Here is an 18,478-nt window from a genome sequence, read left to right as displayed (position 1 = left end):
AAACATCACGTACGGTGTTGAAGAAATTGAATATGAACGGTTAAAATAAATTCATAAAAACACATTTAAGAAATAATATTTTGTTTGTCCATGAAAGTAAGTAAGTAAGTAAGTAAGTAAGTAAGTAATGACTTTCTTTAAAGAGGGCGACTCAATTATGATTGATAAAGAAATAACATCAAAAATGTGTTGCACACTGAATGAGCCAAATAGACAGTCATTACAGTCATTTCTTATAATTTAAGTCTAAACTCCATTTTAAACCATAAGAAAGCATGAAAAAACTATAATGACGCCACGGTCACATGACAAAATAATGTATATGAGCAGATTACAAAACAACGTCAACCAATCAGAAGACGCGTTACATCCAAAATTAAATTACTAAAATATAAGAAGTTGTTTTTTGTATGGATCATTGGAAGAAGGTTTTTATTATTAATTACTGTTTATAATTTATATTGGATATAGACAAAAGACTTGCATTATTTTTAAAAGATCTACAGGGCTAGGGAGGTTAAACTTAAGAATGTTCGCTACTCTAACGTATTATCAAGCTTTTCAAAAGACTCTTATAAATTGATATTATATAAATAAAGGAAATAAAAAGCAGCAAGAAATGAAGAGAAAACAATATCAAATCCATGTTTTCACTTTAAATGAAATTGCTTCATTTATTTTTTGGTTATAAATGGAAACAATGACATTTTTTTTACAGCTAAGGATTGCTGATAGTATATCCATTGGTGTGAGACATTAAACTGAACCCTCCAAAATACGATGTTAGAACTTACACAGTTTGCGTATGAATGTATAGTTTTCCTTGGCCAGCACTGTATCTGCCTTAAAAACTGAAACATAGAAGCATCAGTATATCATATAGTATAAAGTCGAAAATACATACCTGTAAATGGTGCATTGAAATCATACACCGACCACATCTGAGCAATAAAAAATGGCCCCCAGCAAAGAAGATAGCACGTGACAACAATCAGGGTCATTTTGATTGTCTTGATCTTTGATTTAGATACCTTTTTCGTATGCACACGTGGTTGAATTATCTTTAATTTGTCATTGGTTGTCCGATGTGTGTCATAATTACCGTTTCTGGACTGTGTTTGACGTTCATAACCAGACCTATTATCCATTGACTGCCATACAACATAGCATATTCTTCCATAAGTAAAAACTAGTGCCAGAAAAGGAACTAGGTAAATCGACACAAATATCCACGTAATATAGGCCTGCAGGTGTGACATAGGTCCGTTACTAAGTGATTCCCAGCAGTCATATTCGTTACTCCCGGGGGAAACTTCCACATAGGAAAAAAATATTAGCTGAGGAATCGAAAATGCGAAGGATAAAAGCCATGCCACAGATACCATAAAATGAACACGTTTAATAGTCCACGTCTGACTGTTGATTGGATAACAGATGGAAAAGTATCTGTCTAACGCAGTGGTTATAAGCACGTAAGAAGAGGAATACATTGAGATCAACTGGACGTATTTTACAAACTTGCATAGCACATTATTTCCCTGGAACCTATACGTTAAGTCCCATGCAAACTGTGGCAATTGGTTAAAAAACGCTAACGACAAATCTGCAATACACAAATGAATTATAAACCATTGCATCCGTGTCAGCTTTTTACGGTGACATTTTAAGGCGACAATAACAAGCACATTTCCAATTACTGCTGTTATGAACATAAACGCCAGTACAGCTAATTCAAACTTAGCAAGAAATTCGTTCCGCGCATAACCGGGATTGTTACCAGTATTGTTTGTTGTATTACTATTTTCTGTTATGTTGTTGACCAAAGAAAATGCACCATCGTAGATTGTTGAGTTGTTCATTTTCAGCTGTACATCGAATCTGAAATATGAATGATGCGTAAAGTATAAATGTATAATATAAAATGATACGAAAAAATATCTTTTTAAATGTTCATTTATCCATAGATGAATGTTTTACATATATCTATGGTTTACCTTATCAAGACAAAGTAGAATTCTTAGAAAATTGGGTAACGTGTACGGAAAGTCTACGAATACACACTTATATATTATAAATATATCGTAAATCTTCTTATTCCTTTAAGCGTGGTATTTGCCTAATCAAGATAGAGCAGCAGTTTGAAGTAAATTAGACAAAAATTAGCATAATCTCGTGCAATCTTATGAAATCTCGTGACTTGTTATATTGTACTATCTACCTACACATCCTTCATATAGTTGTCTTTTTAAAAGTGACGTAAACCAGCTACTATGGTCTGTCAATGCTGTCATCAAGAAGTGTGAAATAAAAGACAATATCTGTTGACATGTTAGAACAAACACAATGCACTGTTAATCCCCCGACAGTTCGTGTCCATATGCTTGTGATTGCGTTAAGTATTCATTTTTCAGAAACAGTTGCAGGCTTTAGAAAATTGTGTAAGAACTTGTAAGTGGTCCGCACGTATTGCAAATACTTACGCAAAATTTTTGAATTGCTAAATTCAATAAAAAAAAAACAATATTGTAGAATAAGCCAAGCAGCACAAACGAACTGTAGGTTATACATGTACGTTATAATAAAATGAAAAATGAAAAAAAAATCAAAGAACTTTTTAGGCGGTTGTTATAACCTGGTTGAACAATATTGCAGAATAAGAGCAACACAAACGAATTGTAGGTTATATGTTATAATAAATTTCAAATGAAAATAATAAATCAAAGGAAGTTTTATGCGGTTGTTATAACCTGTATACTAGTATAAGTAAAATATGCCTGGAATTCTAAATAAAAGGAAAAGTATTTTTTGAGATCAATGGAATATTTTGATCATGCCATTGAACCTTAAACACCTGTTTCGCTGTTATTGATGTAATGTGTTTATAATTTATTTGTATTAATTGTAACTTTCCGCATGGGAGAATTGTAGTCTGGTATTAATACAAATATTGCGATAAAAAGCAGTTAGGAAACTAATGTACATATAAACATCATGTTGTTTTAAAAACGAACAGCGATAGGTTATATCTTCACTGACACATGCAAATTATTCGTCTTCCCGAGTTACAAGACTGTAATGATGACAAAATTCTACAATCCAAATAGTTTTTTTTTTTAAATCTGTCAAAATAATAAAAAAAAATAAAAAAAAAAAAAAGACAACAGTTTCTCCGGTATCAATGTGTTATTGATGTAATGTGCTTATAATTTATTTGTAACTTTCCGCATGAGAATTGTAGTCTGGTATTAATAAATAAAGGAAAATAAACATATTTTGATGAAAAGCAGTAAGGAAAATACCTATAACACAATGTTGTTCTAAAAGAGAGATTAAATCTTCACAGAAACGTTCATTAATTATTATAAATTATTACTCGTCTCGAAGTGTTTAATAGTTATGACAAAAAAATATTGATCTTATCTTATTTTGAATTCTGTCAAAAATGGGAAAAAAAAGACAACAATGCATGGAATACTCATGAATGAAGGATGATTTAGTGACATTTAATACTTCGACGAATCACCGGCAAAAGGGGTTCTGATAAAAAAGAATCATTTTCTAAATGATATGTTTCTTTTTCTAGATAAATTTACATGCTGTCAATAAATCATAATCAAAATACTTTCAAGTTTTTATAAGAAAACCCTTTTGTTGATCATGTAAGGTTCAGTGGCAAATATTTCATACATAATGAATATGGTTTTACAATATTTAAATACGTCAATAAGGTTCACTATATTATCATTAATACTATATTATTTTGTTTGTTTGTCAATATTGCAATTAAAACAATAACGGAATGAGTCAAACAGACCAGAAATAAGATATATGCCAAGGACACAGAAGAAAGAAAAACAAAAATGAGGAATTAACGTGATTTGTAATTATTAAAAAAATAAATAATCGAATGTTTACTTAATAAAGAATGAACCAATCATGACAAAAGCGTTTATATATGTGTCAATGACTTCAGAATGCACCAGAATGATTTGCGAACTAATGTGACGAGACTGCCATTAATGTTATGTTTTGTCAAATTTGTCACAAGTTTCCATTATTTATAAAGGTAATTATATCGTAGTCACGTATGAATACCATTAACATAGCAGTAATTCGAGTTTGACTGATCATTCAATAAATATTATGTCAGTGAGTTAAATAAAAGCAATCAATTACCCACTTATGAAACAGACACCTTGTCAATCATTTGTGTACAGATATTTTTCTAATCTCTAGAATGCTGGATACTCTAAAGTGTTTATTTTTTATTCATTTCTGGTGACGATCTCTTCACGAGATAACATTTTCTCTTCAGATCTTCTTAAATATTAAATTATGTCAGATAATTTTTGCCAGAGATCTTTCTATCTGGTAACTATATTTTCGAATAGTTACAGAAAAAAGTAATATTTGTGATTTGATATTAATCGCTAAATTACAAAAAAAATAAACTCTCTATTTAATATGTGATGCATATGCTGTGATTGTACTGAAGCAAAGCCGATATATTCCATTAAGACAACGGTTTGTCAAGATGAAGAAAGCTGAACTCCTCGAGCGTTCCAACGTCCTTCTCAATGTAGACAAGAGTGGCTATGTTTCCTCCCGACGATCATTGATTAAAGATACAATATAAATTGAAAAACGGAGAGCATGAAGAATACTATTTTCAGAGTTCATCACATTTTAAACGGCAGCTCTTTCCATAAGTCGTGAGTAAAAATTGTCGAAATAAAACAAAAACAGAGATGATTATAACACCACCATATAATAAAGATTAAAACAAAGTAACCTATGATATTGGCAAAGCCTGTAATGCAATGTCTTTTTATTTGTATATTTGTATCCTCAAATTTTCAAATCGTACAGCTCTATGGAATTTCGAAAAAAATAATGCTTGATGTGTCCTAGCATGATATTTATAGTGACTAATTTTAAACTGAACCACAATCATACTACATTTATTACCCACATGTACTAACTCTATCGAAATCCTATTAACATTTTTTAGTTTATATTTGGATGGTTTTTTCTTGTTTTTACGTCTTATACTGCAAAATGGCAGTATGATCATGGAATCATTGTTGCTTAATTAAAACAACCTATAATTCCTTAAAAATCTAGTATTATTTTTCAATTTCAATTCAAATGATGAATCAAGACATAGTCAAGTTGCTATCTAATAATGCGGATAATTGATTTTTTTTTGTCCTAATTAAAATGTTTCAAGAAATTGTCTATATTGACAAATCAACCGAATACCGCGCGTTACGTGGTATGCGTCGATAGGAACACTAAATATCGGACCGTCAAATTACCAACTGACAGAGGTAACGTTTGAAACACAGTCTCTTATTCCCCTACAGTGTATAAAATTTGTTCTCTGATGTATGCTTTTCATGTAATTTATCACTTTGAATATAAGCCCCTGCTTTTTAGTTGTCTTAAAATAAATTGAAAAATATACATATTGGAACACTTGATTTTTCTATGCTTAAATACGTCATTACAATCATATTTAAGTCATTTAAAACTAATGATCTATTGCAGTATAAAAATCATAATGTAATCAGTTTCTTTGAGGTATATAATAAATATGAAATAAATACATCGGTAGGATAAAATATCTTAGACCTAGAGCGTTATGTAAGCAAAGTTAAGTATCTCGATTATTAAACGTTAGAAATATTCTAAATTGTTTTAAGTTCATCGTTCATATGGTTTCTAATAAATATATAAAAAAAATGTACTTTATGCATATGTTCGTAGGATCATAAATATCAGAAATATTCTCAAGTATTTATTTCATATGGTTTCAAATAAATATACAAATACATACCGTATGCATATATTTCTATCATAAAAGTATTGTAAAAAGTAAAAACACAAAAATACCGAACTCCGAGGAAAATTCAAAAAGGAAAATCAAAAATCAAAAGGCAAAATCAAAAGTCCAAACACATCAAACGAATGGGTAACAACTGTCATATTCCTGACTTGGTACAGGCATTTTCTAATGTAGAAAATGGTGGATTGAACCTGGTTTTATAGCTAGCTAAACCTCTCACTTATATGAGAGTCGCATCAAATTCCATTAAATTGTCAACGATGCATGAACAAAACAAACATACTCAAAGAGTAAAAATGTCAAAAATAGGGGTACAACAGTCAATATTGTGTTATCATCTTAATATCTCTACATAAACAACAAATGTAACAAAGAAGCACAAAAAGGCATACATTAATTTAACATTCTCATTTTGCTTTTCTTATACGGCTGAATTTATCTATGTAAAGTCTACCCATAATGATAGAAGGTTTCATTACTGGTTTAAAAATGCGCGTTTGAAATTCGCACAGGTAGACATAAAAATAATTTTGTCGTATGACGGCATACATAAATGAAGACTTACGTAAAGTTGATATAACAAAAACAGACTTAACAGTAAAAGTAATAATAATAAATAAAATAATGGTGTGGTTCAAAGTATGACGGGATACATAAGAACAGTTTCACGTCAAATACGGCTGAATTTATCTATGTAAAGTCTACCCATAAATGATAGAAGGTTTTCATTACTGGTGTAAAATAGCGCGTTTGAAATTCGCACAGGTAGACATAAAAATAATTTTGTCGTATGTCGGCATACATAAATACAGACTCACGTAAAGTAGATATACCAAAAACCAAACTTAACAGTAAAAGTAATAATAATAAATAAAATAATGGTGTGGTTCAAGTATGACGGGATACATAAGTACAGTTTCACGTCAAATGTATATCATGAAAAACAGACTAAACAGAAAAAGTAGTGTTATTGAATAAAATAGTTTTGTCATTCATAGTATTCAAGATCCTTAAGTTAAAGTAATATCAATCAATGAAATAATTTTGCCGTTCAAAGTATGTGGTTTAACATAACCACTGAGTCACTTCAAATGATTATCTAAAAAAGACTTATAAAAGAATTCTATAATACGTAATTAAGATGATAACAAACGTCAGTACGCAAAATCTATCCTTCAAGACCATCTTGTATTATTTGTGAAGTTGATACGGAATATTTATCAACAAGTTCTTGGTATCTTCCGATGAACTTTTTTAGAAAAAGGACGAGACGTTCTTTGACATACCCCTGGTTCATCAACTTTCTGCTCAGACACTGGTGACGTTTTACAAAGTCTGAATAGGAGCTGCAAGCTCTTGAATACCTAATAAGTTGGGAAATGTATATTCCATATGCAGGTGAAGTTGGTATATTACTACTAAGGTGGGGGAAATTGATAATTTCAAAATTAAAATCGTCTCGTTTGTCATAGATTCTGGTACTGAGATGACTGTGTATGTCAAATTCGAGGTATAAGTCTAAAAATGAGGCGGAGGAAGCCGTGTCTGTGGTCTCTTTAATTTCTAGTTCTGGTGGGTATATTAATGGAATCCAATCAGAAAAGTTCGGATTGTTAATGGAAAGAACATCATCAATATATCTGAAAGTGAAATTAAATAACCTGGCTTCTTTGATCTTCTTGTTTTTGACAAGTGTCTGAAGGAACTCCGATTCATATGAAAATAAGAAGAGGTCAGCAAGGAGAGGCGCACAGTTCGTTCCCATAGGAATGCCGACAATTTGTTGAAAAAGTCTACCTCCAAATTCAACAAATATGTTGTCAATAAGAAACTCCAGCATACTGATCACTTGTTCCTCTGTGTAGTATGTTTTACCCTTTTGTTCCTTATTAACAAAATATGCCTTATGGTATCCCAAAGTGATAAATTTATAGCGTATGCTACCATTTTTATGATGAAAAGCATTGTGGATTATTTCTTTTAGGCGGTTTTTCAATTTCACATGGGGAATGGTTGTATACAAGGTTGAAAAATCAAAAGTTTTAATAGAATTAATTTCAGAAAAAGACCGAGATTTAAAATTATCAAGAAGTTCTTTAGAGTTTTTCAGAATCCACATATGGTTAATACCACTACGAGAGTAAACAGTTTAACAGTATATCTGAAGACCATCTTTAACTGCGGACAGAATTAATTTCCTATAGTTTCCAATAAATATACAATGTATTTCTGTTCCTACATTCATTGATATCACGATCCTAATTGTTAAAAATATTTTTAAGCATTTTAAGTTTGTGTGGGTAAAGATAAATAAAAAGTTGAACTCCTTCGTTTGCTCATCTGTTGTAAAATATATGCTTGTTTTAATATATTCATAATAAACAAGTTAACGTTATACGCACCGTTCATTCTGAAAAACATACTACATGTGGTTGCAATGAGAGTAAGCTTTCCCCTTACTCCGGATTTGTCAGTACGGAAGTAAGGTTGCTCCCTTCGCCGAATTGCTAAGTATGCATATTGGAGGGTAAGCATGACTCTTAACGCTAGATTTGTTTTATTCATTTTAATTGTCACTTTGGTATCCGTTGACTCTATTTTGTAAAAATATTTCAATATGCCTCAATCACTTATTGAAAGAATCTTGCCCAAGACCAAGGTTAAAGATAATCAAATAAATGTTACAACTCTCGGGACAATTGCTTTTCTCACTTAGATATTACTTTTCAATCATTGTATTGCTAGAATAAGTTGAGGTCTGGGGTCAATTAATCAAGGTTAAAACCTTTGATATCTGTCTCGCTCCGTCCAGTGGTCATCATGGCAATGATGGATTACTACTGACCAAGACTGACCAGTACTGACCGTTATGATTGATAAGATAACACACAAAGGCCAATTCAATTCATCATTATATCGAGAGATGTGTAAAGAAGAATAGTCTATGGATAATTCATTTCATCATTATGATTGTTTTAACGATTGAATACTGAAATCATTATGTCTTTGTTTTAATACAGCATGGTAAGACTATTAGCAGTATCTGTTTCTAAACATGTTTATATGCATATTAGTAGTTATGTGCTTATTAACTTATATATATATATAAGAGTAACGATTTATAGGTTGGCTTTCAATGTGTCCGGTTAGAAAGACATATCTGTCTTCAAAATATTAAGTAGTAAAATGTGGATCCCTATTCTAATAGTATTAATGTTATTTAACCCTGATATGCATCACGATTCAATACTCAATTGTCTTTGTTTTTAAACAGAATGGTAAGAATGTTAGCAGTAGCTGTTTCTTAGAATATTTACATGTCTATACTTATTTATGTGGTTATAATTTAAAATAACTGATCTGGAGGACAAAGAGATGATTGTTGGCTGATAGATAAACCAATCATCACTAAATCCTGGTTCTATGAGATATCTCTCCATAAAGTTCTTCATTTATAGTCCACTCAATCTAGCATAAATTTGACCCTTACCCGAAAGTAATTGCAACAGAAGATTTTTAAGTTTTAATCTTTAGCATTATACACAAAATATACAAAGAAAAAAGTCCCATAAAATCTAACTTGAGGAAGCCTAAAAAAATCACCATTTAAAATTCTATGGAGATTTGCATTGAAAAGGGAGATAACTCTTGCAGGAAAGGCAGAAATATCAATAAAAATTGATACAAAATTATAACTTTACCACTTCTATTCATCAGAATGTATAGATTCTTGATTTTTTAGCAGTCTTTAGAGTATAACAAACAACTCTAAAGGTGTTTTCATTTCTTTTATTAAGCTATAATCTATATTTCGTAATTCATTAGTTGACCATTTATTGAATTTTTCAACATGTCAAGGCAAAGAATCTCAAATTTAAATAAAATAATTAAGCATGTATTCTTTTTTTGTGGTTTAAAAGTTTCTTTAGATAAGTAAGTTGCTGAACAAATATAATATACAGACATTAACAATACCAAATTTTCACATTCATTTGTCAAAATGGTATTAAAGCTTCAAATTTGCAATTTCTTTAATCAAAAATGCACGAAAAAAATAAAACTACCCATTACATTTTGGTTTTGTACATTTCATGAGCAGGAGTTTATATAGTACAAATACAAACTTATAACCCCATCAAAGTATCATACTTTACATAAATTCCAAGAAAAACAACCAAAAACTGACCAAAAAAGACTCGTTATTTCCCCATCCAATGTTAATTTCCATAGGAAATTAAAGATACTGATTTTGAGTTTTCCTCAAGTTAGATTTTAAGGAACTTTTTTCTGTGTTTGTAAAGGGCATTATGCTATAGATTAGAACTAAAAACAATTCTGTTGCAATTTGTTTGAGGTTAAATCTTAGTTTGACTGAACTATTAAGATTCATTTTAACACCAAGTACAATACCGCCTCATGGACTTGTGGATACTTGCTTGCTTGCATCGGGTGCGATAAGTCAATAGAAGAGGGACGAAAGATACCAGAGGGACAGTCAAACTCATAAATCGAAAATAAACTGACAATGCAATGGCTAAAAATGAAAAAAAGACCAACAGACAAACAAGAGTACACATGACAGAACATAGAAAACTAAAGAATAAGCTTTATTTTGGCTAGGTCGAAGCAACAAAAACTTAAAATTATCATCGCTAAGCACGTCGTATTTAGGAATAAGAGCAAACTATCAATGTGTCCGGGCAGAAAGACATAAAGTTCTAAACACTGTTTTACATATACCTCTGCAAACTGTTATACTTCTGCAAACTGTAACTTTGAAAGTAACAAGTAAAAAAACAACCTAGGATAATTTGTATTGTACAAGTCAGTCTTCATATCCAGATCACGTTAAATTGACATCACCATGATGTATATGTAACATTTGCCGTCAGACGCCAATACATTCATCCACCCAAACACAACATGAATATTAGCAAATCATAAATAACGAGGTTCTAATGGCTTTTTCATCAGATTATTGTTATGTACAGCATTTAAAATATGTTTTATCGTGTCAACATGCTGAAGAAAGTTTTGATATATCATACCTGGGCTATATGTATGATTAAAAAAATAAATGAGTTGGGATAATAAGCGGCTCCTGAATGTAAACAGCTCATGTTTACCCATGTTAGAGACAACGTGAGTTTGATAATTTGATCAAGATATTCAACTTTCTTCTTTAAAGTGTAGATTAAACAAACATGTGGTAACACATGCAACTTAGCAATTTCACTGTCAGAATTAAAATCTTATATGTTTTTCAAAAATATATTTCAACAATAAGTGTGTCGTGTGTTGTATAGTCCGTAAATTAAATTTTTCAACGAATTAAATATTTTCTGTATGCATGTATGCAAACTTTTTCAAAACCACGAAATTAGATATCTACGAAAATTCCATGACAATTTTCTTTAATGTATGAAAATAGGTAACCACTAAAAATTTATGAATCCAGTCTAAGAGTTTATCATAATATATTTACCTTACCATGCTTTTACTTTTACTGGACAATCGTTTTCTTTCGTCACATCAAGAAATTTATTCATATCAATGTAAATTCTAGATTCATTATACGAATAGTATTATAAATTGTATTTTCTCTACATTAAAAGGTATTAAAGAATTCAGGATAATTGGTATCCTACATCTGTGACAGCTAATCTTATTGAAATATCTGAATTGAAAAGCATCTTAAGACTGTAATTAACTTAGATTTTTACAGGATTTAATTAATAGCTATATAATGATTTTTTTTAACGTTATTACTCAGTAAATACGATTTTACGGTTGATTGGTTATAGAACAGGTGTTTTAATGGGATTATAGAAGTTAACATCCTGTTAAAGAATTCTCTGAATCTATTATAACGAAAATTTAATCAACATTTATTCTTTATTATGTCTAGTTTCCAAAACAAGGTATTGTATATATTCAAACTTTAATAGAAAATGTGTCCTTAAGAAATTATGTTGACTCCGCAAAATCTAATTTCACCACCAACACAAATTTAATCTTGTTTTTAGTATATATTAACTATTAACGATATTTATATGTCATACATGGAAATAATCATGGACTAAACAAGTGTCTTAAAGAATGTATATCTAATCTAATATTTATGCTATATAGAAATGTGGACTTGCAACAGTCCACCAATGTAGCTACATTCATGAAAGATTTAATGTAACGTCCAGAAAATGAACGCATCTCTATGAATACATGTGTAACACAAAGAATTTTGAAATATTTCAAAGATGTAGGAAGATGTGGTATGAGTGCCCTTGAGACAACGTTCTCTCCATCCAAGTAACTATTTATAAAAGTAGCCATCCTAGGTAAAGGTACGGTCGTCAACAAGGAGCCTTGAATCACACAGAACTGCAAGCTATAAAGGGTTTTGCCCAAAGAGACTTACAACCTAACTAGCACCATGCGTATTACATACTTAGGTTTATTCTTTTCTTTACAGGCTCGGTAAGTATATCATGTTCGGTTTGAATGTGCGTTGTCCCGGTAAAAGATAATACTCGTTCCTATAATAATACAGAATGTTCCTTATCTTTTTGTTTTATCGTGCTTTTTAATGACCAATTATTGTCGATTCGGTTTTCTTTATCAAATAAATAGAATATTAGATATATCATTTATATATAAAATACTAAATTAATGTTTATTAAAATCAGTTTCAGGTGCCTAGCATACAAAATGATTATATCAACATTGATAAAAAAATGTTTTATCGTCTGATATACAATAAACCATAAAGGACAAATACACAACAAGCAATCAACTGTATTTTTTCTTCCCATATTTTTCCATCTAATAGATATTTAAAACATTAATCTAACTAATCATTTGTAATAAAACTTCCTATTATTTGATAGTTAAGGGGATTCAAATTATTTTATTTTGTTTTCATATTCATGATAGTTTATAATATAGTATGCTCAATCCGGAAGAGTCAGTCCTAGTTTAAAACTAATAGTTTTCTTCGTTTTGTTTCATTACCATTTTTATTTAATGTATTTTTCTCTTTCATTAGTTTGGTATCTTTTTATAATTTGGTATGGTTTGAATTTATTTCATTTTATAGGGGGTGGTGTTGTTAGAAACGTTACAGTTTATATATATATATCTTAATGTTAAAAAGAGATAAATAGAAAAACTTGTGTCTAATCCGTTTTTCGAACAATAAACTAATGCCAATAGCCGACTATGTGGTATGTACATAGCTCATTGTTGGAAGCCGTACGGTGACCTATAGCTGATTATTTCTGTGGCATTTGGTGTCTTGTGGATAGTCGTATCATTGGTACCGTAATCATACAACATCTTCATTTTTATATAACACGTTTCTTCAAACGAATTGGTTTGTCCAAATTAAAGCATCTGTTTACATTACATCGTTTCAATCATGCATATAGTACTCAACGTTCTAATGTTGGTATATATCTTAAAGAAACATCCTTAACTGACCATGCTGACAGCCATAATGGCGAGACGTGGTGTTTTATAACAGTCATAAAATCGGATGTTGATTATCGATTTCCGGTTGAGTGGTCATTGTCATTAATTGCTTTCTATTTATCATTCAATTTTATATAAGAACTTATTTATGTTTTGAACATATGCCTTGTCTGGAATCAATTGATTTAAAGGCACTTATAATAAATATCATTGGGGATTGCCTTATTTAAATACCATTAAACTAAAGATATAAATAATCATAGACTTTTCGTGTATATTTATCAAGACAATATTAATGGGGCTACATTGTATATTTAGATAACGAGCCAGCCTGAGTATTTATCAGGAACAAAACCAATATGGTAATTGATTTTTTTGGTTTCTGTACCATAATCGTAAAAACGATCAAAACATGGCCTCAATTGATGAAAAACGCTGGCTTCCAAAATGTAGTAAATTACATATTGTTCAGAAAAAAATATTTCACAAACAGGCTTTGAAAATGAATGCTTCCAAAATGTCGAATGTTAACTTGAACATTTTTGTAAATGCCAGTGAAATAAACATTATGACGTTTGTGGACTACATAAAGATTTAACGTCATTTAATAGAAATAAAGAAATATATATGCAAGTATTTGATTCCAAAAGCCTTTAAACAACATTTTTTTCAAGTTAACATACAACATTTGGGAGAAATCTTTACCAGCAATTGAGATTGTCATTTTTGTCGAGCATGCCTTTTTAAAATGTTCTTATTTGTCTAACTGTATTTTTTTGGTGACACCAAAGAATGCCGTCCGCCAAGACGGTTTGTGTGTACAAGTAATTTTAGGCTAAAAAGTCATATACAATATTTTGGAAGCCTATCGACGAATTATGATCGTTTTAATAAACCTGCAACCAAATAGATGAACAAATTAACGAGAGAGTAAGACTTCTACTTCATTCCATTTATTTTTTTCTACCGGAAGTTGGTTGTTCTATTCAGTAACTCCTCTGCCAATAAAAATTAACCGCAAGAAAAAGACGAACAGTGCTGAAATTGACAGTTAACATTCATGAATTGAAAACGTAACCACTTCACACAAGTACACGAAAAAGAGTTGTATTTTTAAAGTAAGGATTTCATGTAATAACTTGTCTTTAAAGATAATTATGTTTAATTGTCGCTTTACAATGTGAAGAGTAACTGAAGAGTAACCGTTGCTATTGCATATAATTTTACAAATACATATACGTACATGTAAGTTATTTTAGTGTTGTTTCTTTATTCTGTGAAAAAAATATATGAGATACACTTAGGGCCAATAGTAAATCTTTTTACAGTTCACATTTATAAGCTATTTACATATATGATGTTTTCTGTAGATCTAGCAATAATTCCTTTTTCAAATTTATTCCTTTATTGGTGACAAAAATTGTCCGAGAAGAAGGAAGTAAAAAGTGTTTTCAATGGTATTATATTCAGCTTAAATCTTAATGCGGAAATATCAACAGATTTAATTTTTTAAACTTGTTCTGGTTATTATTTAGCATATGAATATTCATGATGTATCTCGTGAATATTGATTATTCACATGTATATATATCTTTCAATCTTTCTAATGAAACTTAAGTATATCCTCCACTTTTATGAATATCTACTTATTCGCAATGTATAAACTGTACTTTGTTAAAATTTGGAGGACTATACGCCTTGGGGCAGCAACCCAACACCACAAAAACCAAATGTATGCTACATGAATATCAAAATGTTTATTGTTAAACCTGCATTATTATTTTGTACAGTTTAACTAATGTGTTTTGTTCACTGACAGTCATGCGCTCAACTGTACATTCAAAGGATCAAGACCGAAAACAGCAGATTAAAAAGTAACATATTACGCAGAAATCTTTGAAATATTTAAGATTACTAGAATAGAAATCTATAATCTTAATACTGTTAGACGGAATATCAACGTTTCAACCAATTAGCGTGATGACAACAGTAATATTGAAGTTAAATTGTAACTATATTATGGTTAAATTATGATTATATTGAGGTTCAATTATGATTAAATTGAGGTTACAATGTAGTTACTTTGAGGTTACATTATGATAATATTGGGATCAATATTACGTTGTTATTACATTGAAGTTACATTGTAAACATATCGAGGTTACATTGAAATTACATTGAGGTTAAATAGTAATTATATTGACGTTACATTGATATTACATCAAGGTTTATACATTGTGGTTATATTTTTGCTTCATTGTTTTTAATTTATTATGAAATTGATGTTACAAGATTTTTTTCATTTTTGTTAGACTGTGGTTTCATTATTTATGGTAAGCTACTGTTTGCCTACATTGTGGTTATATTGTGGTTTACTTCGTACTTTATTTATCCTTTTAAACTTTTTTGGATTCGAGCGTCACTAATGAGTCTTTTGTAGACGAAACGCGCGTCTGGTGTATATAAAAAATCCTGCTATCTATAATGAGTTTATTTACAACAACTGGGTGAATGCCACTGCTGGTGGAGATTTATTTCCCCGAGGGTATCACCAACCCAGTAGTCAGCACTTTTTTGTGCTTACATTAATTAGAATTTATAAGATTACATTTAAAAAGTAAAATCACAAAAATACTGAACTCCAAGGAAAATTCATCACTGAAGTCCATGATCAAATGGCAAACTCAAAATCTCATACACATCAAACGTATGGATAACAACTATAATATTCCTGACTTTGAACAGACACTTTCTTATGTAAAACATGTTGAATTGAGCCTCATTTTATAACTATATTAACCTTTCACTTGTATGACAGTCTCATTCCATTATATTGACAACGATGCTTGAACAAAACAAACATACATAATAGGTAAAAATGTCAAAATTTTCAACATTGTATTATCATCGTAATTACAATTAAAGTTGCGTCAATATATTCGTGGGTACATCATGATTTTATATCAATAGGTTGCGTTTTAATTGTGATACAATTGTATATTATCATGGCTTTCACAGTGACTTTGCTAAGAATATAAATAATTCAACACTATACACAGGTAATACAGTGCATTCGTTTTCATTTTACAGATTTCTATAAGTAACTGCATCAGGAAACACTTCTGTATTGTACGTCAAAGAAATGATATATATTTCTGTAAGTATTATCTATTGAAATAACTTCCTGCATTGCTATAATAGAGTAACTATTTGCGTGTTTTATAATTGCGGAATTGACACGTCGGCTGAGAGTTTTACTTCTATTGTTTACAATAAATCTTAACACGTTACGTATCGACCACGAACAGAATACGTCAATCTATCAACACATGGCAATGGTTCCTGATACAGGTGATTGCATCGCAAATTAATAGTCATGATACGTTGATTAGCACAGAGAGATTTATGGTTTGATGTTTTATGTTTTTTGTTCTCTATTCCTAAGAGGTATCAGAATGTTAAGATAATTCCTATCAAACATTGAAGAACAATTATTTGTTTGTTTTTGTGAGCATTGTATCTATTAGGAGACGAGGAAAATTGTCACTGGTATGTCAAGAACAAATAATCAGATGTTAGATTAATAACATATTTACAGCTTTTATTTTTGTACGGGAAAAAAATAGATTTAAAATGAGTTAACAAAAAGTAAAATCACAAAAATACTGAACTCCGAGGAAGATTCAACACGGAAAGTCTATAATCATATGGCAAAATCAAATGATAAAACACATCAAACGACTGGATGACAACTGTCATATTCCTGGCTTGGTACAGGCATTTTCTAATTTCGAAAATGGTGGATAAAACCTGATTTTATACATGTATCTAGCTAAACCTCTCACTTTTATGACAGTCGCATCAAATTCGATAATATTGAAAACGATATGTGAACAAAACAAACAGACATAATAGGTATAACTTTCAAAAATATGGATACAGCTATTAAAGCCAAAAAAACATTGTAAAGTCGAATTAAAACAAATGAGATGTGTTCATACCTTATCGTAAGTAATGCTCAATATCTCTATGTGTATGTTTAGAAAACAAGTCATCTTTTTGGGTATTGGGCTTTTTATAAGACATAAATGAAAGAGACACAATGTAATGAGTAGATGTGGTATTCTTTATACAATTTTTTTTTTAACATTTAATGTGAGCTCTCCGTTTATTATCTGTTGGTTGTGCTGTTTCATCTCTGATCAAGGTAATTGGAACGGCTGTACGCTCACAAGCATGTTTAACCCTGTCATATGTTCTTTAGGTTCATATCCGAAGGCAGTAAGTAGTATGTTTGTCATTCGGTGGTTTTCTCAGGATTCTGTCATCCAGATTTGTTTATTCTTTTAATGATTCTTTAATATTATGGCTGTTGCTTTTCTCTCTTGAATAGTTTCATGTTTTGAGGAGTTGGTCTATAACCTTACGAAACATAACGTGTTTTTTTGTTGTTGAAGGTCGTTTAGTGTCCAATAGTTGAAGACTGAACCTCTTGCTTAGTTCTCTTGTGAATAATTGTCTGCATGGTGGGCAACTACTTTTATTTGTATATTGACGAAGGTTATCTAAGACGCATAAGTCGTACCCACGGACATCTGTACCATAGTACATGTAACACTGTCTACAAATAGGATCAACAATTTGACAACACAATCGCCATCTTCAGTTATACAGCCAAATCGTATACTAGAATCAAAACGAATAGATAAATCCTTTAAAAAGTCATCTGATCTTAAATGGGATGATTAGGAAATTACACGATATATGTTCATTAGTAATTATCAGTGTGGGAAAGGATATAAGAAATTGAAAAAAGTGTTCCTATAATGAGCTAAAACGGAAGCCATTTGGGCAAATTAGCTCCCACATCGTGTCAACTAATCAGCTAATAGTTTCGTGAAGTATAATTTCCATTGTTCTAATGAGACAGATCTTCTGATTGGTTTATACAGAATGATATTCATATTATCAACAGATATCAGGGATGGTAAGTATATTAATACTACAAAAAGACAACGTTATGTTACTAAATTTATATGAATTGAACATACATATAGGTTGTATTATTAGGCAAATCGGGACAAACGATTTTCAAGAATCATGCAACTTCAACAAAAATATTACATAATAAAGAATCCTTACGAAAATCAATTGTGGTGA

General features: G+C 30.5%; 1 protein-coding gene across 2 annotated transcripts in view; it reads right to left on the bottom strand.

The window, feature by feature from the left end:
• The window catches only part of LOC134694846 (cephalotocin receptor 1-like), a 47,089-nt gene that overhangs the window by 15,181 nt on the left and 13,430 nt on the right, over nucleotides 1–18,478 (bottom strand). For both annotated transcript variants that reach the window (XM_063555923.1, XM_063555922.1), the window contains exon 2: nucleotides 905–1,878. In XM_063555923.1, coding sequence (XP_063411993.1) covers nucleotides 905–1,859 — 955 coding nt within the window. In that variant the 5' untranslated portion in view covers nucleotides 1,860–1,878. The remainder of the gene's footprint in view (nucleotides 1–904; nucleotides 1,879–18,478) is intronic.

Source organism: Mytilus trossulus, chromosome 13 (assembly GCF_036588685.1).
Source record: "Mytilus trossulus isolate FHL-02 chromosome 13, PNRI_Mtr1.1.1.hap1, whole genome shotgun sequence".
Lineage (NCBI taxonomy): Eukaryota > Metazoa > Mollusca > Bivalvia > Mytilida > Mytilidae > Mytilus > Mytilus trossulus.
The sequence above is the reverse complement of the archived record's forward strand: the minus strand, read 5'-3'. Positions and strand labels throughout refer to the sequence as shown.